The 26,118-nt window shown below is 36.9% G+C and overlaps 1 protein-coding gene across 4 annotated transcripts; it reads left to right on the plus strand.

The window, feature by feature from the left end:
- The first annotated feature begins 7 nt into the window (after nucleotides 1-7).
- brd9 (bromodomain containing 9) lies at nucleotides 8-25,475 on the plus strand. Of its 4 annotated transcripts, none has more exons than XM_079836381.1 (17): nucleotides 8-174; nucleotides 1,739-1,953; nucleotides 4,048-4,137; nucleotides 4,213-4,408; nucleotides 4,775-4,832; nucleotides 5,977-6,121; nucleotides 6,225-6,335; nucleotides 9,409-9,530; nucleotides 9,622-9,754; nucleotides 13,130-13,202; nucleotides 13,970-14,065; nucleotides 15,133-15,265; nucleotides 15,370-15,481; nucleotides 16,081-16,131; nucleotides 16,215-16,299; nucleotides 16,404-16,574; nucleotides 25,270-25,474. In XM_079836381.1, the coding sequence occupies exons 1-17, from the start codon at nucleotides 123-125 to the stop codon at nucleotides 25,368-25,370; spliced, it is 1,944 nt and encodes a 647-aa protein (XP_079692507.1). In that variant the 5' UTR covers nucleotides 8-122; the 3' UTR covers nucleotides 25,371-25,474. The 4 variants fall into 4 exon arrangements, with proteins under 4 accessions (XP_079692507.1, XP_079692505.1, XP_079692506.1 ...); XM_079836379.1 differs by having other exon boundaries at nucleotides 11-174; nucleotides 15,370-15,517; nucleotides 25,270-25,475; XM_079836380.1 differs by having other exon boundaries at nucleotides 19-174; nucleotides 9,412-9,530; nucleotides 15,370-15,517.
- The last annotated feature ends 643 nt before the right edge of the window (nucleotides 25,476-26,118 follow it).

Below are 26,118 nucleotides of genomic sequence, written 5' to 3' on the forward strand. Positions count from 1 at the left end.
TGAAGCCGGAAGTTAACCATAGTGGCTAATGTTGTTGTTGTCGCTGTACAGAAGAGCGGCAGTAAGAGGCAGATTCTGAAGATTAAACCCGGTTATTTGACCACAAAAAATAAAGACTAAATATGGGGAAAAAGCACAAGAAGCACAGACCCGAGTGGAGAGCGGTTGAAGGAGGTGAATATTGGATATGCGTGTGGAAATCACTTTAATTCATTTTGAGTGTTCTGCAAGTGCGTATGTAAATAGTCAGTGAATGCGAGATATATCTGGTTTTATTAATGCAAAAGCACACAGTCGTTTTTAATTAATGATTTTTTCTTCTGGGTGTTGTATAAATAAGGGGTTTTAGATCTTTAGATGCTACGGACCTAAGACTGAAAAGACCGCTATATATTTTAATGTATAAACACGTCATTTATACTGTGACATATAAATATTATAAATGTTTTAAAAAAAAAGTGTAGTTTATATTACATTATTACGTTTTTTCTGTTGACTGTTAGGTGTATTATTTGTTTATTTAAATGTTTATATATTTGTTATTTTAGTCAGATGTTACATTTGAATTTTTATTTATTTAGTGTCATCTTATTTTTGTTATTTATGTGTTCAGAGAAGCGTTTCTTTTTTTATTTGGTTAAATCTTTTTCATTATTTATTTTAGTCAAATATTTTATTTATTTTAATAATTTGTAATTTAATTGGTTTAATCTTTTTCTTATTTAAATCTTATTTTTGTTATTTATTTATTTCTTATTTTATATATTTTATTAACCGTTATTTTAGTATTTTCATTTAATTTACATTTATAGTGTATTATGTATTTGTTATTTTAGTCAAATAAACATTGACAAAACATTTTTTTAAATGTATTTAGTTAAATCTCATTTAGTTTATTTATTTAGATAAGCGTTTCTTTTTTATTTATTATTGTAATCAAATAATATTTTATTTATTTGAATAATTTGTAATTTTTTGGGTTTAATCTTATTTTATTTATTTATTAAAATCTTTTATTATTTTTTTGTTATTTTAGTCAAATGTGTTATTTTATTATTTATTTAGTTAGTTTATTCTTATTTTATATTATGTATTGATTTATTTATCATTTTAATCAAATGTTTTATTTATTTGGTATAATCCTATTTTATATTATTTATTTATTAAAATCTTTTTTATTATTTGTTTGTTATTTTAGTGACATGTTTTATTTAATCATTTTATTTATTTAGATAACGTTTCTTATTTATTATTTTCATCATCAAATATTTTATTTATTATTTAAATCTTATTTTATTTTTTAATTTGTTTATTTAAATAAATTTGTATTATTTGTTATTTTACCCAAATGTTTTATGGACATTTTTTTATTTAGTTTAATATTATTTTTGTTAGATTTATTTATTTGTACATTTGTTATTTATTAGCACTCCTTTGCGGCCCCCTGTGGTTCCCCAGGTCCCAGTTTGAAAACCCTTGGTCTAAATGGTTATAGTAAAGGAATACACACCCTCTCACTCCTGTGTTTATTTGTCTTTCTGGTTTTTATTGCTGTGGTTAGTTTAACAGGTCTATCAGATTCAGGGGGCGTTTTGCTATATTCACACTAGATAGTGGGTTTGATCATATTACTGAGAAGTGACAGAACAGAAGAATTGTAAAGAGCAGAAATGTCATTAAGTTCAACGCTTATACAAAAAGTTCACGACTCTTGATGTCTTTGTGTGTTGTTTTTCAGACTATGAGGACAAACCCCTGGATAAACCCCTGAAGCTGGTACTCAAGGTGGGCGGCAGTGAAGTGACCGAGCTCTCCGGCTCCGGACATGACTCCAGTTACTATGACGACCGCTCTGACCACGAGTGGGAGCGGCACAAAGAAAAGAAAAAGAAGAAGAAGAAGAAATCAGAGAAGGAGAAATATGTAGATGATGACGAGAGGAGGAGGAGGAAGGTGAGTGAAAAGAACGACTCTCAAACACTCAGAAGTCAAACATCACTATGACTTAATATTGCTCATGATTCCTTAAATCATGTATATTGTGCACAGTATGAGAATATTCAGCATGCTTATTCATCCTGGTGACCTAATACTTATGCCAAAATGAACCAGAAGTGATATTTCATCCTTTTTTTGCCTTGATATTTGATCAGACCAAAATTGTATTGCTAATTTCATGTGGATATTTGGATGCTGAATTAAATTAAGCAACGTGATGAGGTCGTACGGCAGCATTTATTATTGCATAATGCAATTATTTACGATCCTGCTTTACCACTGATTTGCACATATTGTGTCTCTCCTATCTGACACACTCAGTTCAGTTCATGGATCTCTCTCTCAACAAGTAGATGATCAGATTTGTTAAATAAAGGAGACATAGAAAATGTGAAGAGCAGTGGGTCCCCAGGATTGAAAACTAAGAATATAATAGTTTTTACATCCTATTTTCTTTATAGCTGTGTAATAACCTGTATTCATGATCAAATGTATTATATTCACCCAGAATATGTAAAAATCCCATAAACTTACATTGAATTGGGGCCCGACCCATGTATAGAAACAATGCCCTGGTTTGATTGCACCACGGTTATTATAGTTAACTAAAATCATATATCACATTATATTTGAGTGAATTTCTCTTCACAGTTTTAAGTCTGGATGTCCTGTAAAGAGCACATTAGGGGCTTTGCAGAGATACAAAATGTTTGGAGGTTTCACCAGAAACACAACTTCTTCTTGGTCTTTAAGAACGGCTGACATTAATGTTTAGCACTCTTATGGAAATATGATAATATTTTGTAACTATCATTTAAATCTGACACATTTTCAAATTGTTTTTTATAAATCAACATCTCAGGAGAATGTTATGGGGTTTCTAATCAAAATATGACTTTCTGTCACAAAACTAAAGCAGGGGATTGATTTCATAAATGTCTACTGTAGAGGACGCCAGGACTTAAATCATGTTAATCAGGCATTTTGGAGACATTACAAGTGAATAGGGAAAGAAATTACGTATTAATATTCCTATGAAATATTAGATATTGTTATGAAAATGTTTCCCATTATTACACTTCTATTTTCATTACATGTTGCACCAAGAACACATTAATATCCAAATTAGATGCAGTGTATAGATACATTGTATTGAATGGGAAAATCCAAGGATGGCCATTTTACCCACACATTGTATAAAGTAAAATGGTATATCAATGCATTTTGTTATATCTTTCATAACATAGTTCAGAATCATCTTTAAACAAAGTTTGGTAAAAAAAAAAAAAAAAAAAAATCGATTGGTGAATTAACAATAAATGCCATTGTTTTTGCCTATACATGCAATTTCGTGTCATTTTATTTTTTAAACAACTGAGTCCTGGTGTCAACTACAGAGGATATAGCATGACGTATGAAAAATATATAATTTTCAAAAAAAAAAATTTTCCAGTTGTTTATGCTCTAAGCAATGTAATGACATGGAAAAATACTAAATTCAAAAACCTTTTTTCTCTGGGTCCCAGGAGTATATATATATATACTCCTGGGATATATATAATTTGTTTTCTTTATTTGATATGAAAAAAGGTATAAAACCCTATTTTATTTCCGCTAGTTGCCAAGGCAAAATTTCCAATTTTCATTTAGTTTAACTTGATGTAATAAAATACCTAAAACTGAAATAATAATAATAACAAAATGATAGACACATTTAAAAAAAACTAATAAAAGTGACAAAAACACAACAAAATTACTAAAACTTTATCTAAAATGGAAAATACAAAAATAAAATTGATTTCAATATATATCATGATATATATATATATATATATATATATATATATATATATATATATATATATATATATATATATATATATATATATATATATATATATATATATATATATATATATATATATATATATATATATCAATACTAAAATAACTGGATTGTACAGGTAAAAAAAAGACTCACATTCACATTGTAAAAAAAAATCTAGTTACTTATTTTCATTTTACAAATTCTGTATGTGTTTCATCCAGGAGGAGAAAAAGAAAAAACGTGAGCGAGAGCAGTCAGAAAATGCCGCCAGTGGACCGGTTGAACCGTTCACCCTTCCGAAGCCTGTGGAGGTAAGGCCACTGAACGCCTGTTTGATTATCAAGAGGTTAGTTGAGTGCTGTTACTAAAGGAACGTATTGCAACAGGTGGTTGTAGAGGTGAAGGAGGAGAAGAAGGAGAAAGAGAAGGAGAAAGAGAAAGAGAAGGAAAAGGAGAAAGAGAAGAAGAGGAAACGGGACAAATTTGAATCCGAATCAGAAGCAGATGAATTTCATCCTGGAGTGAAAGTAGAAGTGGAGCAGCAAGCAGATCGACCCGTACGAGCCTGTCGAACTCAACAAGGTACAACTAGACTAGATGAAATGTATGCTTTAATAAAAAGTAGTTTAATAAATGCTTTAGAAGTATTTTCATTGTTAGTTCAGTTTGTAGTTACCTAATGTTAGCAAATGGAAGTGTTACCATGAAACAATTCAAAATTTTAATCCTTAAATTATATATTGAGTTATAATCGCACTAGTATTTTTTGTCTCCGTTTCGAACAAAGCATACTAAAAACTACATTTACAATAGTTCATTAGTTGAATTTACAATTCTGTAGCCTCAGTTATAAATTCATGAATTCAACTGGAATTATAAGACAAATCATGAATGGTTTTCAAATTACTTTTCTGATTGATTGTGCTTTTACCGTTTGGCTTTTCCTAGAAAACGAAGCCACCCCTCGCCAGCAGCTCTTGGAGCATTTCCTGCGTTTGCTTCAGAGGTGAGACCCTGCAAAAAGCAGATGGCATTGCGTCATCTAATCTTCTATTTTTCTCATATCTGGATCAGAGCTGCACGATTATAGCATTTCAATAAAAGTTTATAGTTGGGATATAAACACTGTAGCGATCGAAAGAGAGTAAATCACCTTTTGAAAGTAGCTTGGCGCGTCAAATAACGATTGTATCGATTACATTGTTATGCCACAAGGTGGCGACTAGCCTGACAAGCCAGACCCACATCAAGATGTTGGGTCTGGGAACACACCATTGGCAGGGCTCAATCCGAGGGGCGGGATAAACGGTTGTCTTTCAAATTCCCTCTGCACGCAATAGGATAGCGCTACAACCAACCAGAGCAACGGAGAAGGTGAAGCGGAGCTAGTTGATGGATTAAACTTTCGCTGTATCTGGTGGGCAAAACTCTGAACACATCTTCCTTTCTGAAGAATGACTTCAGTGCCGTTCTTTGTTGTTTCCTCAAAGAAAAGCTTAACTCCAAGTCTTCCAGAGTCGCGGCCAAAGCCATTTCGAAAGACCGCTGCTCGCCAGCTTCTTTGTTTACAAGTAGCACACGGAACCTTCACAACTCTGCCATCATGTTTAGCCCGCCACGACTCTATACACGATGTGATTGGCCTGACTAGAGTTTGGTTTTTCCAGTTCGCAAGCCAACGGAGAGTTGCTAGACAACCATGGCTGCAAATAAGATTTGCTGCCGCTAGGGTGCTCCTAGATTTCTATGCTAGGTGGCGACAAGTGACTGTTAAAAAAATGTTTTCCATTCAAGAGATTTGTTCAAAAACTTTGATTCATCCATTAATGGACAATTTCAAAAGTGAAATATTCATTGTCATTGAATCATTTATTCAAACTGATTTTTTAAATAGACAATAGCAATTAACATATTATGTAAGCTTGTTTCCGCCACAGAATAAAAAAGGTAATTGCGAGTTTTTATCTCACAGCTCTGACTTTATTTACTCTGACTCTGAGATGTAAACTCGCAATTGTGAGATAAAAAGTCGCAATTATCTTTTAAAATGTTTTATTCCGTGGCGAAAACAAGCTTACATAACATTTAGTCAGAACCTCTTACATAATTTCATTCTGGATTACATGAGGACAATCTTTCTGTCTCAACAGGAAAGATCAGCACGGATTCTTCTCCTTCCCTGTAACAGATGCCATTGCACCTGGCTACTCCATGATAATCAAACATCCCATGGACTTTAGCACGATGAAGGACAAAATTGCTGCAAATGAATACAAAACTATCACAGAATTCAAGGTACGCAAGTGTCTGAATCTCTGAAATAGTCACTGAAATGACATACTTTTAACTCTACAATGTAACTATTTTGTATCCAAATCTGTGTGTTTAACATCTCCAGGCAGACTTCAAGCTGATGTGTGACAATGCCATGGTTTATAACCGACCAGAGACGGTTTACTACAAGGCCGCTAAGAAACTTCTCCACACAGGATTCAAAATGATGAGCAAAGTAACATTTTTAATTGTTTTTGGTATTGTTTGCCCTTGTTCATCGTCCAGTTCATGCATGCTATCATTCCCATTCGATTCGAAAGCATGCGATTCTAAAAATACTTGGATTAAAGTTAGTGTGATTTATATACAATAGGGTGCAAACATCTGAGACCACTAATGCTCCTCCTTTTTTTTGCTTTTTTTAAATTTTCAACTTGACTCAAGATCGGTCCAAAGATCGTTTGTGTCCGTGAATAGAAGCGAGAACATCTGACATCCAGATTCCCCCGGTCAGAAAATATCAGGGGATTTTAAAATTGTGATTGCAAGGCCTGGAAAATGTATTAAAGATACAGTGTGTGAATTTTAGCTGCATCTAGTGGTGAGGTTGTGAATTGCAACCGGCCAACCGTTCACCCCTCCCTTTCGAAGCACATATAGAAGCTATGGGGGCCTAGACTGGGTAAACCCAGCCTGATCTGCCGGTGAATTGATTTCACCCTGCAACTCAGTCTGGAAACCTGTACATTCATTTCTACTGCTTATGTTACACTTTTGCGGGAACCAATCAAAGACTGACTTATCCACCTGGCGCATTATTGGCGGGTTAAACCGATGACGGATAGAGAAGCGATGGATTGTTGCCCGTTGATCACGCCTCTTGTGGTCTGATTGGTTGGAGGACTATCCAATTGAGAACAGAGTCATTTAATTTATGCTCGTTTATCACGCCTCTTGTGCAGTAGAAAATACAGAGCAGACTCCCCACTCCCAAGACCAATGTTCAATCTTAAATTGAGCTTGGTCTGATGATAGCCAGACAAACGGGGCAGACACAGGACAAAAATGTTGTCGTCTGAGAGAGCAGAGAGTGACTACCGCTCTATAGTTTGTCCGTTTAGGGCTGGACTGGGACTAAGATTCGGCCCTGGACAAACCCGGCCCATGAGTTCCCCCGTGAATGTTTTTGCTGGGGTTAGGGCCTTAAATTCGTGTAAATACATAAAATTAGGACAGGGACAAATAATGATGGATATTATTGAATTTACTGCAAATGCAGTTTACACATTTAATATTGCACTTTTGTCACACAGAAATGCACTTGACAGTAAAGAACTGATTTTGATCTAGGATGCATTAAAGTGAATTTACTGCTATTAAATTCTGTCATCATTTACTCACTCTCATGTCATCCCAAACCTGTTTGGCTTACTCTCTTCTGTGAAACACAAAAGAAGAAAAGAAGATTTTGGTTTGGCTACCATTGAATATTATATGGACAAAAAATAAAAACAGACTCAAATGATTTTCTTATATGTTACACAGAAATTAATTCTTTCAGGTTTGGAATGACATTAGGGTGAGTAAATGATCACATTTGGGGTTGAACTACCTCTTTAAAAACAATATTTTAGGGTTAACACCTAATTTATGTAAGACACTGATATCTATCTTTCATGAGGCTCTTAATTAAATTTCATTAGAACTATTAAAAAGTTCATAAAACATTTAAAGAGAAAAAAGCTTTGTCCTTAATTCATGGGATCCAGGCTTTAAAGCTGTTTTGTTGAATTATCCTTTAATTACCCTAATTACATTTTATTTATAGTTTAACGTAAGATCATGGTAATCACAGGTAAAACCATGCTCCTCATTACCATGGGTACATGGTTTCTAAAAAAAAAAAAATATATTGATTTTGTAATAAAAATATTGTACACAAATTGTAGAAAATAAGAAAACAGACATGTTTTTTTATATTCTGCAATATTTAGGCTAATGTAAGTAATAATAGCAACATTTTTAATAAATAAATTTCTTCCAAAACACCATATTTCTTCACTGTAGCTGCAAGGTAAACTATTATAAAGGTGTGGTGGTGCTAGATTGACAAGTTTGTAGTTGTGTGAATTGGCGTTTTCCAATTTACCTCGTCATGTATTTACATGCTCACGGCTGTTTTCAGCTATTCACCACAGAACCTGTAATGTTCCCATATCACACGACTGTATAAAACTAAATTCGGAGTCAAAGTGCCGTTTATCACTTCATAGAGCAGCAGAAACGCAGCACACATTCGTCAGTGGCAGCGCTGTGCTGATATTCGCCTTTTGCAGTTTCCCATGCGCTCAAAAAAAAGAGATAAAAACAGCATCTAATATGGAGGAGGGGAGGTCTATCTCGCTTTGACCTGTCAATTCTGAACACAAACCAATGGGCCGCTGTCCCTGCATGATGGGCCAGTCCGTGGCAAAAAAAAATAAAAATAACCTTGTATCGGCCCCAAAGTGCGTCGGCCCACCGGGATTAATGCCCAGTATGCCAGATTACCAATCCAGCCCCGTCGTTTAGGGCTACTGTAGAAACATGGCGGCGCAAAATGGCGATTTCACGACCCGTGGTGTATGAAGATAGAAACGACTCATTCTAAGGTATTAAAAACATAACAGTTCATTATGTAAGGCCTTTATACACCACTGAAAACATAGTTATGTATATTATATTGCATTTCTGTCAATAGATCCTCACAAATATTACACACTGCACCTTTTACATTCAATTAAATCTTAAAAACTGATGGAAAAAGTCTATAAAAGATATGTAAATTATTATGTAATGTATTATAATGTAATTTAAGAAAAAATTGAATTGTGACCTAGAAATAATGAAGAATCAGAATCGTATTCTATTTTATTATTGATTTTTTCCAAATTTTTTCAAGATCCTAAAACTGTTAATTATTTCAGGATTAAATGGAGGAAAAAACACAGACTTCATTGGCGTGTCTGATCCCTCTCTCTTGTTTAATTGCATTAGTGAGGTGATTCATTTTGAGCGGTTGACATGATCAATTTGGCTCGAGCGCTCGGCGAGTTCAGAGACGAGTATTTCCATTATCCAATCTCTTTCTTTATTCCAATCCATCCCGTGTTGGACATCCCACGACTCCCATCTTCATGGCATACCTAAGACCTCCCGCAGGAGGAGTAAATGGGTGCTGTGTTGCTCTATTTGTGCTCTGTTCACAGGAGCGGCTGTTAGCTTTGAAGCGCAGCATGTCTTTTATGCAGGACATGGATTTCTCTCAGCAGGCTGCCATTTTGGGTGATGACGACATCACACCTGAGGAACCAGTGACGGAGATCATGCCAATCCACACGGAACACCCCAAAAAATCCAAAAAGCAGCCTGTCAAAGAGCCCATCATCAGGTAAGGCGCAGGCCGCTGTTGATCTCCCCAGCACTTTTGAACTTCCACATGTTTCTGAGTGTGTGATTGAGCAGATGTGTTGCTCGTGTAGTGATATGTATGAGCTAGAGGGCAACGCTTGCAGTTTGACGGACAGCACGGCGGAGGAGCACGTATTGGCACTGGTGGAGCACGCAGCGGATGAAGCCCGGGATCGAATCAACCGTTTCATGCCAAACTCTAAGGTAGTGACCTTTTGTGTTATTTTATTGCAATAATTGCTTTCAGCTTAGTTATATTGTTCCATTTAAAGCAGTGGTCCTCAAACCTGTCCTGGCGACCCCTCACCACTGCACATTTTGTATCTCTCCCTCATCAGACACACCTACTTCAATTCTACTAATGAGTTGAATCAGGTGTGTTAGATGAGGGAGAGATGCAAAATGTGCAGTGGTGAGGGGTCGCCAGCACAGGTTTGAGAACCACTGATTTAAAGGAATCATTACTTTTTTAAATTTATTAAAATTTTTGGTGTGTAATTTTGCTGTTTGTTCATGAGTTCTGCAAGTTACAATCCACTCCAGTCCACTCTGCATCCGAAAATCTAGGCAGCTGACTTGTTGCCTCGCTGCCCAGACAATGACTTATGCTGCCTTCACGTGCTATCGGAATTATCGTAAATACGAGTTTCCTAGGTAAAAATTGCACATGAACGCCCTCTGATGTCGTGTTTACCACTGGGAAGTTCGGAAATAATTTTGATACCCCATCTCCCGAGATGGGCGTTTCATAAACTTTAAACATGGTGGCGGGGAGAACTACTGCTGTGGCAGGTGTGGTTTTATTGTTTTTTTTTTAGGTCGTCTTGTCTTGACATTAATGTAGTACATATTTACATGTAAGAATAATCATATGAAGCGTGTTGTATGTTTGGTACTCAGCGAAAATAGCCTGCATTTGACTGAAATTACAGAATCAGCAGAAAGCGGACTATGTGGAATGTTTATATGGTTGTCGGTGCATGGGAGACTACAAATGATGTTGGTTTTAATAAGATTTTCCCAATAAATAGGCAAGAATAACCATGATTCCTGTTCACTCCGACAACAAAGCACTTGAATGCAACAAGCTTGTAATCACGACTTCTAAAGTGGGAATTAGGAAATTTCCGATAGCACGTGAAGGCAGCATTAAGGCAGCGTTTGTGCATGAAGGCACCTCACGAAATTTTAATTTTGGACAGACTTCTAAGGCAGTGTAACCGTTTAATGATCTACAGCAAAATAGAAAGAGCTTTATTGAGAACTAAACAAATATTGAATTACTACATTAGTAATTTCTCACTAGAAATAACATCAGAAGTTGAAAATGTTGGTCAAAAGTACATTTACGCACAAACTGACCAGCAAACGCAACTTTCGGAAGCCATCTTTTTTTTATAGCTCAACCGTCACAGAATGGAAAGCACAGGATTGTGGGATATCAAAGGCAGCGAAGGATACATATATGCTGCCTTCAAAACTCGATCAGACGAAGGTATCTCAGGAGACAGGAAGTGAAGCTAACATTAGATTAGGACGTGCCTTGGTGCCTACCTTGAAATGTGTCCTCCGAAGGCAGCATTTTCCATGTTTATTTTCCATGTTGCAGCCTGTGACTCCCTAGTAGGGCTGTCAAAATTGCTCAAAAATGACGTTCGAATATTCCCTCTAAAAAAAGCACGAATATTCGAACTATTCGAACATCTGGTTGCGCATTTTATCAAGGACGCGTTTTATCAATGACGACGCAATAATATTTATTGACGTAATGCGTGTGCATTACGTCAATAACAGGACAAATGAATACAAAGACACATAACTACTTATATAGGTAGTCTATTTAAGTTTAGACATATTTGACAACGTATTACCTACACAAAAACAAGTCAATCAACTAATGGCTAAAGACCGCAGACCTCACTCTCTCTCTCACTCTCTCTCTCTCACTCTCTCTCTCTGTCTCATTCTCTCTCTCTCTCTCTCTCTCTCTCTCTCTCTCTCTCGCCCTCACGCTCTCTGCGCATAACGGTTTAAATGAACAAACACATTTTGAGGCTGATCAAGAGTTTTGTGCAAGCAATTTAAGGTCGCGACTCTTGTCCCAAATATAGCAGGCTTCATTCAGTGATTGAAACAAATATTAATTTAAGTTTTACAGCATATTATTGAACGCTCCGAGCGAGCTGTGCTGTGGTAAACATGGAACTTTTCCTTGACATGAAACGGTAAATAATCAAACCAGTGGAAGCAGTGCATTTATCCTTAATTCATGCAATATCTATTCAGTCAGTACCTCGGTTCCATTGCTTGACAGAACTCACTGAAGCCGCCTCATCCACCACACTGATCGCTCTCATGTCCTTACAAATCAACTAAATTAATTTATCCGTTATGGCCTCTTGTCGTGTTGCAGACAGAGAGCTTGTGGCGGGCGATGCAAAGTAAGGCTGGTCCAGTTTGCACATACAAATTAGTTGCTTATATTTACAAAACGAGCCTACAAAAGCATAAAAAAGCCCGTTTAATAAAGAAAAGTTCACGAAACTAAGTGAAAACTCACTAAAGTGTTTAGTGAAATTAAGAAACATTTAGATATCATAAATTGAGTTGTATAACGTTACATTTCTACATACATTTTGTTCTCATGTCACAAGTAATATCAAGGTTTATTTTGATCTGTTTTACATGATTCTTCTGTAATGTGGTTTTCAGTGAAGTGTACTAAAATAAATATCGTCACCCGTGTACATTAGCCCACTTCTTCTCGACGCTTTTCCTGATAGTTTATAGAATAATTACTCCGAGTTGCCATCTGTCGTTTCAAAGAAAAGCACAACGGCGAACGCCTCGTCCGTTTGGGGAGGAGCGCGCGCAGTCAGCGGAGGCTCGCGCTCTGGAGACGGGCCAAAGTACACGCGCTAGCGCGCCCACTCGCAAAGCAGACAGCCACGCCTCTACTACCGCGGGCGTTTTTTCCCCCACATTTTTTTATTTATTCGAATATTAATTTTCACCTTCGAAATTCGTTTTTTAAAAACTATTCGAATATATATTCGAATTTAGAATATTCGTTGACAGCCCTACTCCCTAGTCTTGAATTTTCCCAAACACGCTCAAAGCGCTTGACCAATCACAACACACTGGTCCAGCTGACCAATCAGAGCACATGGTTTGTGAAAAAAAAGGTGTTTTTCTAACATTCAAGAATGAAAACCTATTCTTGTAGACCCTGAAAGCAAAATCAAGACATAATAGCATAATAGATCCCCTTTATCAAACGGACATTAGATACTAAATAAGCATTGAGCAGAGTTTCTCCCATTATAGATTATGTCTGGGCTGTATTGTAATGTAATAGTTATAATAGAAACTGTTTACTTACATTTATGCATTTGGCAGATACTTTTATCCAAAATTATATGCATTTTATCAGTTTATGCGTTTCCTGGGAATCGAACACATGATCTTGGCATTGCTAGCACCATGCTTTACTGTTTGAGCTACAGAAATGCAGATTATTGCTATTTAACCAACCTTTTATTACCCCGAACCTAAATTTTTGTTTTATTTTGCATGTAGATTGGTTACCTTAAAAAGGACTCAGAGGGTTCCCTGATTTACAATGTTGTAAATCAAGATCCTGAAGGAGAGGGTATGATCATCACACTGTTTCAGCTTCTATTACTTTGTATGGCAGTGGTCTATAAATGTATAGCAGGAGGTAATTTGCATACAATTATGCACAATGATGATTACGAAGAAAATGAACACTGTAAAGTCTGACATATAAAATAATAATAGTCAAAAAAATCTATTGTTTTGAAATTGAGCAATTAATTGAGCCTTTAGCCAAAATATAAAATCAGTTGTTACTCTACATCTCCCAATAATGTCTTAGTAAGATGATTTTTAAATGCTTAGTTTTATGATCAAAGCTCTGTAGTTTTTTATTGTGGAGGTCAAAACATATAATGCAATGCAGTACAATAATGATTAAGAGATTTAAACATGTTTTTTCTAAAAAATAAAAAAAAAGTTGCTTCAGTGTTCATCTTGAAATATTACTGACAATATAAAAGTTATTCTTACGTTCACTTGATAAAAACCATTAAAGATTTCACTGAAAAAAAGAGCTGAAGGTGGACATTTTTACAATTATTCTAAAAAAAGTAGGAACTATCAGTCAGACAACAGAAGGCATGTAGTAGATTGCGTGCAACAGGTTTTCCAGCAAAGTTTTGATCATGCTGATCATTTACAGGCCTTAGAAATTTGCAAATCAAATATGATACAGTAGGCTTTAGTTTATAGGGTTAAAAATGACATTTCAATGCAGAAAGGTTGCTGACCCTGTTGAAGAAAGTTTGTCCAGGGCAATAACATAATGTGTCTGAAGAAAATATTGATTATTGTTCACAGAGGAAGAGACTCATCCTGTAGATTTGAGCTCTTTGGCTAATAAGCTCATACCTGGACTGACGTCACTGGGGTTTAAAGACGACAGGAGACACAAAGGTAAAAGATCTTTTATTGCTTCATGCATTGATTTTATTTTTAAGGTTGTGAATCACATTTAGTACCGACTCTCTAATTAAATCATTAAGTACTATGTTAAGACTGTTGCGGGGTAATCAGTCTTCCATTCAGATTCAAATTAGAAATCTACTTTTTGCTTTAACTGACATGAAGTTATGACTAGTCCTAAAGAAAATGGTTAGATGACTTGCTTGTAAGTCTAGCTTAAAGGGACACTCCGCTTTTTTGGAAATAGGCTCATTTTCCAACTCCCCTAGAGTTAAACAGTTGAGTTTTCAATTCATTCAGCCGATCTCCGGGTCTGGCGTTAGCACTTTTAGCATAGCTTAGCATAGATCATTGAATCTGATTAGACCATTAGCATCTCCTTACGCAGCGCCTGAAAATGGTCCGTTGGTCTTACTACACAATGTAACTACAGAAGAGTCAAGTTTTAATTAGGAAAAATATTGAAACTCTTTGGTCATTTGAGCAAGATGCTAACGGTCTAATCAGATTCAATGATCTATGCTAAGCTATGCTAAAAGTTCTACCGCCAGACCCGGAGATCGGCTGAATGGATTTGAAAACGGTAAAACTCAACGGTTTAACTCTAGGGGAGATGGAAAATGAGCCTATTTTCAAAATAAGTGCCGTGTTCCTTTAAAGGGTCATGAAACCCCAAAACACTTTTTTTGAGATGTAAACAGATATGTATAGGCTGCACATCATTGAAAACACTAAAGGTACTCATTAATGTTATCCATATGTGAAAAATATTTAATTTTGCATTTTTCACAGCGATTTCTGTCTTCCGGTTTTAAAAGCTAAGTCGGAGCAACGTCACAGAAACTGACGTTGACCGCTTCGAGCGATTCTCCACATATATTCATGACCTAAAGCTCATTCAATCCAATCACTGCGCTGTAGTATGCATAATATATAATTTAGTTTATACAATTTATAAAACTGACCACAGAATCACAACCTGAATCTTTACATTTATGATTTACATCATATGACGCATGTGTCTGTCATTGCAAATTTGGCCTGTTGTTTTGTTCCAGTGACGTTTTTGAGCAGTGCGTACAACACTCAGACCCTTCAGAACAACTCCATCTATCCTGACCTGCTTCCAGAGGAGATGGACATGCTTTACTCCGCGTATGGAGACGAGACCGGGGTCCAGTGCGCTCTCAGGTGTTTAGTACAAACCTTCGGCTCATAAAAATCTGTTGCTGTTCACTTGACTGTTGTTTAATGGGATTTGTGTGTGTGTGTGTGTGTGTGTATGTGTGCTTTAGTCTGCAGGAGTTTGTTAAGGGTTGTGGGAGTTTTACAAAAAGGCTTGTGGATGATTTGCTGGATAAAATGACGGTTGGGGATCACTCGAAGGCTGTCGTTCAAGTCCGACAGGTAGTAAAAATCAACAAAACGGTCTCTTTTGACCAGGTGATTTCTATGTATTGTATGATTATGGTTTTTAATCCTTCTTAGGGTTTTGTGAACAAAAGATACCAGCAATATACACTTCTGTTGAAAACTTTGGGGGGTTTTCTGTAAGAAATTAATACTTTTATTCAGCAAGGGTGCATTCAATTGATTAAACGTGACAGTAAATACATTTATAATGATACAAAAGATGCTGATAAAAATAAATGCTGTTCTTTTGTACAAAATGTATCTCAGTTTCCACAAAAATACGAAGCAGCACAACAGTTTTCATCATTGATAATAATCATAAATGTTTCTTGAGCAGCAAATCATCATATTAGAATGATTTCTGAAGGATCATGTGACACTGAAGACTGGAGTAATGATGCTGAAAATTCAGCTTTATTCACAGGAATAAATTACATTAAAAAAAATATTACTATAAATGCAGAATATTTTTCTTTCAAAAACATCGTAGATCCCTAACTTTTGAACGGTAGTGTACATTGTGAAATATTGTATGTATTATATTATATAAGTATATCATTCTAATATTTTAAAATGCTGTTTTTGTATTTCAGAAAAGAAACATGCCGATTGATGACGCTAAATCTAGTTTATGTGGGATGCCGGTAATATTTATATTAATTACATTTCATGCTAAACATGTCATACCAAGTACCATTTAATGAGATTTTCTGAATGGTTTATGTAGGGAACAGATGAAGCCGGCTCAGTGCTTGATTTCATGTCATTGAAGAGCTACCCAGACATGTCTCTAGATATGCTCAACACATTAAGTGAGTCATATATTACACATCAAAACCTCACAACTGTAAGACGTTTTTTTGTTTTTGGTTCATTGATGTTCAAGCTGACTCTTGGCTTTTTTTCCGATCTGTAGGTAAATGTGTGAAGAAGGAGCCGGAGCATGAGGACGGACATCAGCACTTTGACGACACAGCCAAACTCCTGCAGGAGTTCCAGGATGCAGCGGTGGACAGGGTCGGATCCCGACCGTCCTCCAATCTGTCTTCCCTGTCAAACGCTTCAGAGAGGGATCAGCATCATTTAGGTACTGAGTCATATTTATCATTTTATACAGGCATCACAGGCATTATATACTGCTGAACATGCTGGAAAATTTAAGAACCACCATCATGCCTTCCTTGTCAGACTCCAATGACTGTTAAACATATTGCACGGTTTTTAATGTAAATAGACTACTATTTGGAATACAGACCTAAGGTTTGTCTCTTTTTAAAGAAGACACTCAGCAAATTATTGCTGAATTGAAAGTAAAATACAAAATATATATTTAAAAAAAATTATTTGGACTAAAATGCTAGAAAATCTAAATCATATGTCTAACAGGTTGTGTTCCAAATTTAAAGTTGATCATTTAAATTTTATGTTGAGGTGTCTATGAGATGTTATTTAGGTGCTATACCAAAAATAGCCTCGAGTCTCAGACCTTTCCAACCATATGTGTTTTGTCAAATGATACCTAATTTTTATGATGATTACTAAAACATGTGATGGGGAAATGGCAATAAAAAGTGTCACCGACAGTTAAAGGGTCCCTATTATGCTAGTCAAGTCAAATTACACCCAAGTGCTGTACAGTAAGACAATGTGCATATAAAAGAAAGCATAAAAAGAAACCAGGCAGATATAAACACATAAGACCAATGTTCCCTCTAAGCTGCGCGCGTGCGCGGCCGTAAAGAATAAAATGCCGCGCAGACGATACACAGACCCGAAATGTGGGGAGAAATCCATTTGATTGTAGTTTAAATGAGAAATAATTGCAGTGCTCTGTTCTACCGCTATAGAGTATCGCTATCGTGTTAGAACCTGTGGATGCAGTTTACAGGTTTCATAGAAAGACAATGATGTCACGTGTGAGCACGCAGCAGTGAGTCGTGTTTGCGGTCCAAATAGCTCAAAATGAGAGGCAACGAGAAATGCAAAGACGTGGAATAAAACCTCATCATGTTTTAAAGCAGGGGTGCTTGATTAAGTGGTGGAAATAACAGATGATGGACACAGCACGGTAACAAAACAGACATTTACAGTTACACCCACCACAAGTGAAGCGTGCAAACTCTAAACACCAAAGTAACACACATCAGTTTAAATAAATGTGTGTGGTTTGGGTTTCAGTGATGTTTAGATAACTATACAAGAGTTCACATGTTCCCTTGAACGTATTGAGCTATAAGATCTATTTAATCACTTCAGTTATTTATTAATTTTTTTGTACAAATTGAAGCATTTAAACTGATATAATATACTATAAATACTTTGATTAGTTTTTATATTATATTATAGGCGATTATAATTGATCTCACAAGGGGACTGTTTAGGGATCCTTGCCATTAAAACGTTTGAAAACCCTTGATATAGAAAATCTTGGAAATTCATAAGCAATAAACAAACATTAAATATAGATGGTTTAATGCTGCCTGGTGCCAATAAATGACTGTACAAAAACACATTAAGAACCATCTCAGTGTAACCGCTTAATTGTTTTCATATTATATTATATTATATAGAATTTAACTGTCCTGGGGGAGATTTTAATAGTATTTATTGGTAAAGAAGACTACAGTTAACAGCACAGTAAAAATTTGCTTAATTTAGTGACTTCTGAATTAACTGTTTTTTATTAAAAAAATTTATTTAATATATCACTAAGTTACATCAATGGTTAAATAAAATAGAAAGGGCACATTAAAGTTAAAAGTTATAACTGCATGATGAAACCACTTTTTTGTGTGCGTTTACGTACGTACGCTGTACAGGTAAAGAATGTTTTTGCTCAGGTGACCAAAATGTCGAGTTAATAGAGTTTTGCTCAGCGAGAAATTAGAGGGAACATTGCATAAGTTCCGATACAATCCAAAATAATAATGATATAAAATATACTAATATCTATCTAATCAAAAGCCAGAGAGAACAGATGAGATTTAAGAACCGATTTAAAACTAGCTAAAACTAGAGCAGACCTCACATCGAAGGGCAGACAGTTCCAGAGTTTAGGTGCTGCAGCAGAGAAGGCCCGACCACCCTTAAAGGAACACGCCAAATTTTTGGGACTGGCTTATTAACTGTATTCCTCAGAGTTAGATAGGTTCATACATACCATTCTCATCTCCGTGCGTGCCATAACTCTGTCTGACGCACCCCCCGCTAGCCTAGCTTAGCACAGAGACTGGAGGTATATGGCTCCAGCTAGCCTACTGCTCAATAAGTGACAAAATAACGCCAACATTTTCCTATTTACATGTTGTGATGTGTATAGTTATAGCGTGTACAAATAACAAGGTTACATGAGACACAGCCATCTTCTAAACATATACATACTGGGGACTATATTCTCAGAAGGCACAGCCCTGCTCTACTTCTGCGGAGTGATTTGCTTGCAGCACCTGAGAAGCAAGCAGCGTTGTTACTTCCGTCAACAAAACCATCGTGACTAGGTAGCTGTTTTTGCACAATGAACCCACAGACAAAAATTAAAACTGTCCATCCCCCCTCCAATTCATTAGCAAGGTGAACGCTACAGTCCAGAGAATTACCTCTAGCACCGCTCATTTGTTACTGTGACAGAGCGCGTTCGTGACAACACAATACTAACATTACAGGGGATACATGGAGCACGGGAAAACTGCAATACAGTAGTGACCACCCTATTCATGTAACAGTGTCACAAACTGTTACTGTTACAGTAGGCTAGTCATCTAAAAACATAACGGAACACTTACCGCAGCTGCAGGCAATCCGCTTTGTCCCGTCTGTACTATCGATGGGATGGCCGTATCCTTCAGCACACATTTCATGGTACGTGTGGCAAATTCCATTTTTTCAAAATAGTCGTCCTCTGTGAAATGTTCAGAGCAAAGGCGATGGTGCTTGATGATGGCTACAGGTGTGTTTGGATCTATATCCAGAGCAAGTAGCCCTCGATTCATCAGGTCAGCGTTTTGGATTGGAATTCTATGAAATATCATTGTATTACCTGGTCCCCCCTGTTTATTGTCTCAGTTCTTTACAATACAGCGAACACCCATGATTGTAAACTATCTAGTAATTGCTGACTCTATTACTCCAACTCAGTTTGGCTAGCTGGAGCCATTTACCTCCAGTCTTTGTGCTAAGCTAGGCTAGCGGGGGGTACGTCAGACAGAGTTATGGGACGCACAGAGATTAGAATGGTATGTATGGACTTACCGGTATCTAATTCTGGGGAATACAGTTAATAAGCCAAAGTCCCAAAAAGTTGTTGTGTTCCTTTAAGGCTGATTTAGCCTCTACGCTGTGGGCATCGATTTTCATTTATACTTCTGTGTCCTTGTCCGCGGCGACCAATTGACCTATCGGTAAGCCCACCTTAGTTACTGTTGCTAACTCGGACAAACAAACGGAGTTGCTATATCTTACACTAGCCACGTTTACATGCGCACTTTTTTGTCATTCCGATTAAAATCATTCCGATTGAAAGATTCGGTGGACTGTTTACATGAGACGTTATCTAAACCGATCTGGTGTTTACATGTGCTGACTTTCAGTAGGAATCCTTTTGTGACATGCGCACACAGTTTGTCTGCCGCCTCAGATTCGTTACGTATTGTGGATCAATAATTCTGTGTTGGTAATTTTTATATTTATTTATTTTTCTGTGGGCGGACATGCAGTAGTTTAACCTAATTTATGTCCTATACAATGGCTATTTCAACAGCTGTGAATGATGAATGCGGAATCAAAAATGAATTAAATTCATTTATTTTGAAAAACACAAAATTAATAATAAAATGCACTCAAATTATTAATAAAAACATAGGATATACGGTGAAACATGAATGAAGCATTCAAGACGTGCTCAGCATCATTACTAGTAGTACTAAAGATATATATTTCAGATGATTAAGGAAAGATACCATAATCACAAAGGTATAAATATTAACAAAAGTAATTAAAGTAGACTGTGGGTAATGTTACTTAACCAATTTGAAGCAGTTGTTGAATTATTTTTTTATAGATAACTTAACTAACGAGAAACAGAGAGCAGCTTGAATGTTCCCCGTTGAAATGGCAGCTCTCAACGGCCACCAGGACTTGTACAGTTTTATAAAAGCTATTTATTATTTGTCGTAAAGTGTAAGAATCACTTCAGAAAAATAAATTATTCTGTCAGGCGCAGTTGAAGCCTAGGACAAATGCTGTCAAGATGAGATGGTGTAGCCAGGCTATGTCTAAGCCTCTAAGCCTAACATGTTACGAAATAAAAAGTGTAATACCTCAGAAAAATGAACTTTCCTCTCTTGTCAACATTAGACTGGTGTGAGCGTGGCGCGCGCTCTTCAGTTGAGGAGGCGCGCGCTGTATATCACGTCACAGAAAGACGTGCACTCAAAGTAATCTGATCAGATCGTTTACATGGTGGAATTTTTCGTTTGATCGGTTCATGAAAAGGTTTATCCCACCCCTCTCAAACCGATTACAATTTCATTCGGTTTGGCCATTTTTATTCCGATTGAGGTGTTTATATGGAGTATTTTTATTCGGATTGGACTTTTAAACCGATTACAGTGCTCCATGTAAACGCACCTAATGTACAGCTGTCAGTGTGAAAACCTTATCCCAAGATGTTTTTGGACACAGATTGTAGCGTATATCCCGTCCAAATGATGGCCAAACTTAACTGATGGTTTATCAAGTTTATTGCATCGTTATTCACTCCAAAAAATCATCTTAAGAGCTGAACAAACAAAGCATAAGAAGTGCGCATTAACGTCTCATTCACAAACACTCTCTTTCTCCGTTGCATTACCATTAACATACACAGCAAATTACACAAAAACACTCATACAACTAACAGTAAACAAACATATACACAGAACGTATGCCTTTTCGGGGGTGCAGTTAATAACTGGTAAACTTTGTATCTGCAAAACAACTCCGATAAACTGCGTGCGAGCTCTCCCTTTCCCTACCCGTAGACTATAATACCCATCAAAATAGGAGTCCTCCTTAGTAGGACAGATAATGTAGACCCTAAACGTATCTAAAATGAAATTAATTTACATATAACCAGTTTAAAGGGGCTATATGCAACTTTTTCCCCAAAATAAACGTAACAATTGCCTTTTTATTTGACCATTTATGACTCAAACATCTCCTGATGAGCATACTGACACCTTGTCCGCTCACAGTGGGTGCACCTATAAGCCTGTATCCTATTTTTCCTATTTTCTGGCGGGTCGTCTTTTCCCGCGCTGTCTGCGGATGTGACGTCACCACCGCTGCGAGAGCGAGCAGAAAATGAGAGCAGTTCTGTTTTTTGGCCACAGGTGTCAGTCGCGAGTTTAAATTTCAGAAAAACGCATATAGCCCCTTTAATATGGAGAGGCATTGAAATAGAGACCTTCGTGTTTTTGACCTACAGTGTTACATGACGTGAGAACAGTTAGTTATTTCAGTTTGTATGTTAGCAGGGACTTTAATCGTAACTTAACGAGAGTATGACAAACGGAAAATCCTCTCCGGATACCTGGAATCAGTGTTACAGTACCTCAGGCACGACATTTTAGCATTTTTGTAGCATAAACACCATCAAACCGATGAGAGCTTCGGATTTTCCAATGTTTCTCTATGGCTCTGACACCTAAAGATGTCCGAGTTCCAGGCAGGTGCGTTAAAATGGGCCCGCCTAAATAATACCCCCCTAAATACTACAGCTTTCTATGTTAATAGAGTTAAATGTGGAATTGTACACACAGTATTGCTGATGTCCGTGTATCAGACCCATTTTAGGAACTCTCTGGGTATCCAGACAGAAGAAGTAGGGGGGTGGCCCAAATGGGCCTGCCCAAATGATACCCCCTACATCTAATGCAACTGGATCATTTTCATGCAATATAAAAATTATTTTAGTTCATTAGTTTAGTTTATTGTAATATTATACACATTTTGGTGTAAGTGGCATTACCCATTATACATTCTTTGCATCTAAGCCTGGGTCTGAATCAAACCTTTTGACGTTTAAGAAGTTGAACCAGGTGTTTGCTACCATCTAGTGGCAGAGTTGCAGAAAAGCATAACACCTTAGTGTAAAATTAAACCATTCTTAGCATCTAAGCTGACAGACAAAAACAACGGGGGAAAACGCTATCGATGCGTTATTAAAACAGATACCATGGACATTTGCCAGTCTCGTTTAAGATTAGGGTTAAAATGGCAATTAATTACGTTGACCGATCTTTTCGTGTTTTAACCGCCATCTACAGTACACACGACGGTACTGCGCACGTGCACGCGAAGGAGGGTAGTCTCCAGCTGGGGGGTCGGAATTAGGCACAACACCGGTCCCAGCGCAACTGATACTCAACTGCTATTGGCTCATCTGCGTTCAAGGGGAGGGGCTTACCGATAGGTCAATTACAGCGCTTGCAGTCCGCGTAGAATTGACGCATTGTTACATTTTTGGAGAGGTGCACGTCAGAGTCAAGCCTGTAGTGCTCCAGTCAGAAATTGAAGCTTTCGCGCCTCGATCGCCCCCCGGTGGCCGGTCCCAGTATAGGTCCTAAACCCCGCCTCTCCATGTATTTGAATGGGCGCGAGACACACTAAACAATTTAATTACACTTCAAATAATTGTTTCCTAAAGATGGTTTCTGTCATTTTAGGCAGTTTTTATTACAATAATTTCATTTCAAGTGTTCGTTTTTTTAAATAAGTTTAGTTTTAGTGAGTTATTTGATGCTATAAAAACGGGGGGTGTGACGTCATGATTGACTGCTGAGATTGACGGCTTCTCTGAGTGAACTTATCACTGAGGCACTAACGGACTTTTTTCTGGATTTTTGGGAGGAGATCGGAGCTTTAGCTTTAATTTCTACACTTCCATAACTGTTTATTTCACACCAACATAATTAATTGTTCTGCATCTGCGAGAGTGTGGGCGGGCTTTTGATAATCGCGCCTCTACTTCCTGTTCTCTACTGCGCAACTCCGGTCCCGAGATCGCTACTGCGCAGACTCGGTCCCAAGATGTCAGCGCCGTGAGCGGGCCTATGAAAGCTTCAACTTTGGTCAGCGGAAGTCAATGAAGTCGCGTCGTCCATATTTTTTTACGGTCTATGGTCAGAGTACGTCGTAGGCTATGCTGGCAACACACAGCCAACAACGTAGCTACGGCGTACACTCGACGCAGAAGTATAAATTGGGCTTTAGTTTTACAGCGAAAATGTGGGACAGTTAAAAGAAGCTGATTACAAGACCTATTGTAAATGTTTTGAGTCTCATACAGTAGACTTACATACATCCAAGCTCAATTTTCTCAGAATATACATTTCACATCACCTCATTTCTCAAAGAGTCTAAAAAGATTTAAAGATTAGTCTCTTTAAACCCCTCCTTTCCTTGAGCCTGCTCTGCTCTGATTGGTCAGACGGCTCAGTCTGTACCATAGTCTGGCATTATGCAAATGTGTTACATTGTTACGTAGTTATATGACAGGATTTGCTGACAGCTAATTTCTGCAGTTCAGAATCAACGCTCATTTAAGAGACAATAACATTTTGTCGTGCACTTTGATCTGTAAACCTTTGTAGACCTGTTACATTTATACATACTGCATGAAAGGTAATATCCGAAAAAGCATAATAGGTGCACATTAACAGGTTAACTGATGTTTTTAAAAACGGTATTGCCTGAATGTATTTTAGAATGCTTGTATTAATCATACATTTCTTCCAGGGTTTCCGCGGGGAAAGTCTTAAATTCGCAGAAGTATTGAGTTCTAGGTCTTAAATAATTTTAAACAGGTCTTAATTTTCCTACGTCCATGTAACGCTACCTCTATTGCTCATTGAAATGCTCCCGCAGCGCTTTAGAATGTTTTTTTTTAACTCTGGGTGTTGTAGTTCTTTCTTTCGCTAGTCCAAATATAATTTGCTGTATTACGACTACAAATGAGACCAACATGCAACTTATATTGCAGCCAATCAGCTTTCATGTTATTGGCGGGAGTCTCTTTCGGATTGTACCACAGACACATCAAACGGATTTTATTCTTCAGATAATAGTCCTCAAGTTTTTCACATTTCCACGATTACTAAATACAACGAAAAATCAACAATGCATTTTTTTTTCCTGCATAATTCATAATTTCACCGCAAAATAATGGCAAGATACCAAAATAAACAAGATTTATGCATTTAGTTTATTCTATTGTCATGTGTGACTATTGTGAATCTAACATAATACAGTAAGTGTTGTATCCTAATTATGAAAAAAACCTTGCAGATTTCTGGAAATTACCATCACAAATTCAGTCATTTTGATCTCAAAAATCACCAAAAAAATATCCTGGTGGGATTGAGCTATGGGGAAGTGCAAGTTTATCGATTTGTTCAATTTGAATAAATTAATTTACTTTGCAAGTAATTTTGTGACTGCATTTCCTTTATAGGTCTTACATTTCATTCATAATGGTCTTAAAAATGTCTTAAAAAGTCTTAAATTTGACTTGTTGAAACCTGCAGAAACCCTGTCTTCAATAGCTTTTATGTTAATCGCATGACTTTTGTTATTCACTTAGTTCTCACCATGAAGATAGCCTTGCTGCTGACATTTTGTGCCAAAAAAACCCAACAACAACAGTCAAACGTCTGAACACAATGTGGGAATTTTTAGGGTATGTGCTTAAAAGAAATCTTAATTTTCTGAATAATAACTTAAGTTTGTTTGTTGACCGTGATCAGGAAGTTCACCTCATCTGGGTGTTGGAGATCAGACAGAGATGGTCCAAGACCCATATGAGTTCCTGCAGTCTCCAGAGCCCGGCTCCACCGCCAACAGCTGATGTCCCCAACCCACTGTAATTATGTGCTGATTTAAAGGACTGTAAGCTTGTACAGGTTCATGTGTTGTTTTTAAATAAAGACTCTGTGACTGATTTCCTTTTTTATATGGTTGTTAACGTTTTTTCAGTTTATGCATATATATGCTGTATGTTCGCTTTTCTTTTTCGTCTCATGAACTTTGGGATGAAGCATTCGCATCTTGTCCTCCAATGCGTGTGCGAATAATACTGGGATTCTCAACTGGTTTATACAAAAGTAAAAACTAAATCTTTATAGATTGATGAATATAAAGATTGAATGTTAGTCATTGTTTAATGGGGGCCAGAAATTATTACAAATTTTATTCACTTTATTGTGATGTTGTGAAGGGCAAGTCTATTTCATACCAGGGCTGTAAAATTCATTAATCACGATTAATTGCATCAAACATAAAAGTTTTTAAATATTTAATAACACTGATGTATAATATTGGTGTATATATTCCTAATATTGTGTTGGTCCCCCTTTTGCTGCCAAAACAGCCGTGACTTGTGGACTCCTCTAGACCCCTGAAGGTGTGCTGTGGTATCTGGCACCAAAATGTTAGCAGCAGATCCTTTAAGTCCTGTAAGTTGCGAGGTGGGGCCTCCATGGATCGGACTTGTACATGATCTGCAACAATGCTTAGGTTGATGGTACGTGTCAAATTAACATCCACATGGATGACAGGACCCAAGGTTTCCCAGCAGAACATTGCCCAAAGCATCA

This window comes from Gobio gobio (assembly GCF_949357685.1).
Source record: "Gobio gobio genome assembly, chromosome: 15".
In the NCBI taxonomy this organism is placed as follows: Eukaryota; Metazoa; Chordata; class Actinopteri; order Cypriniformes; family Gobionidae; genus Gobio; species Gobio gobio.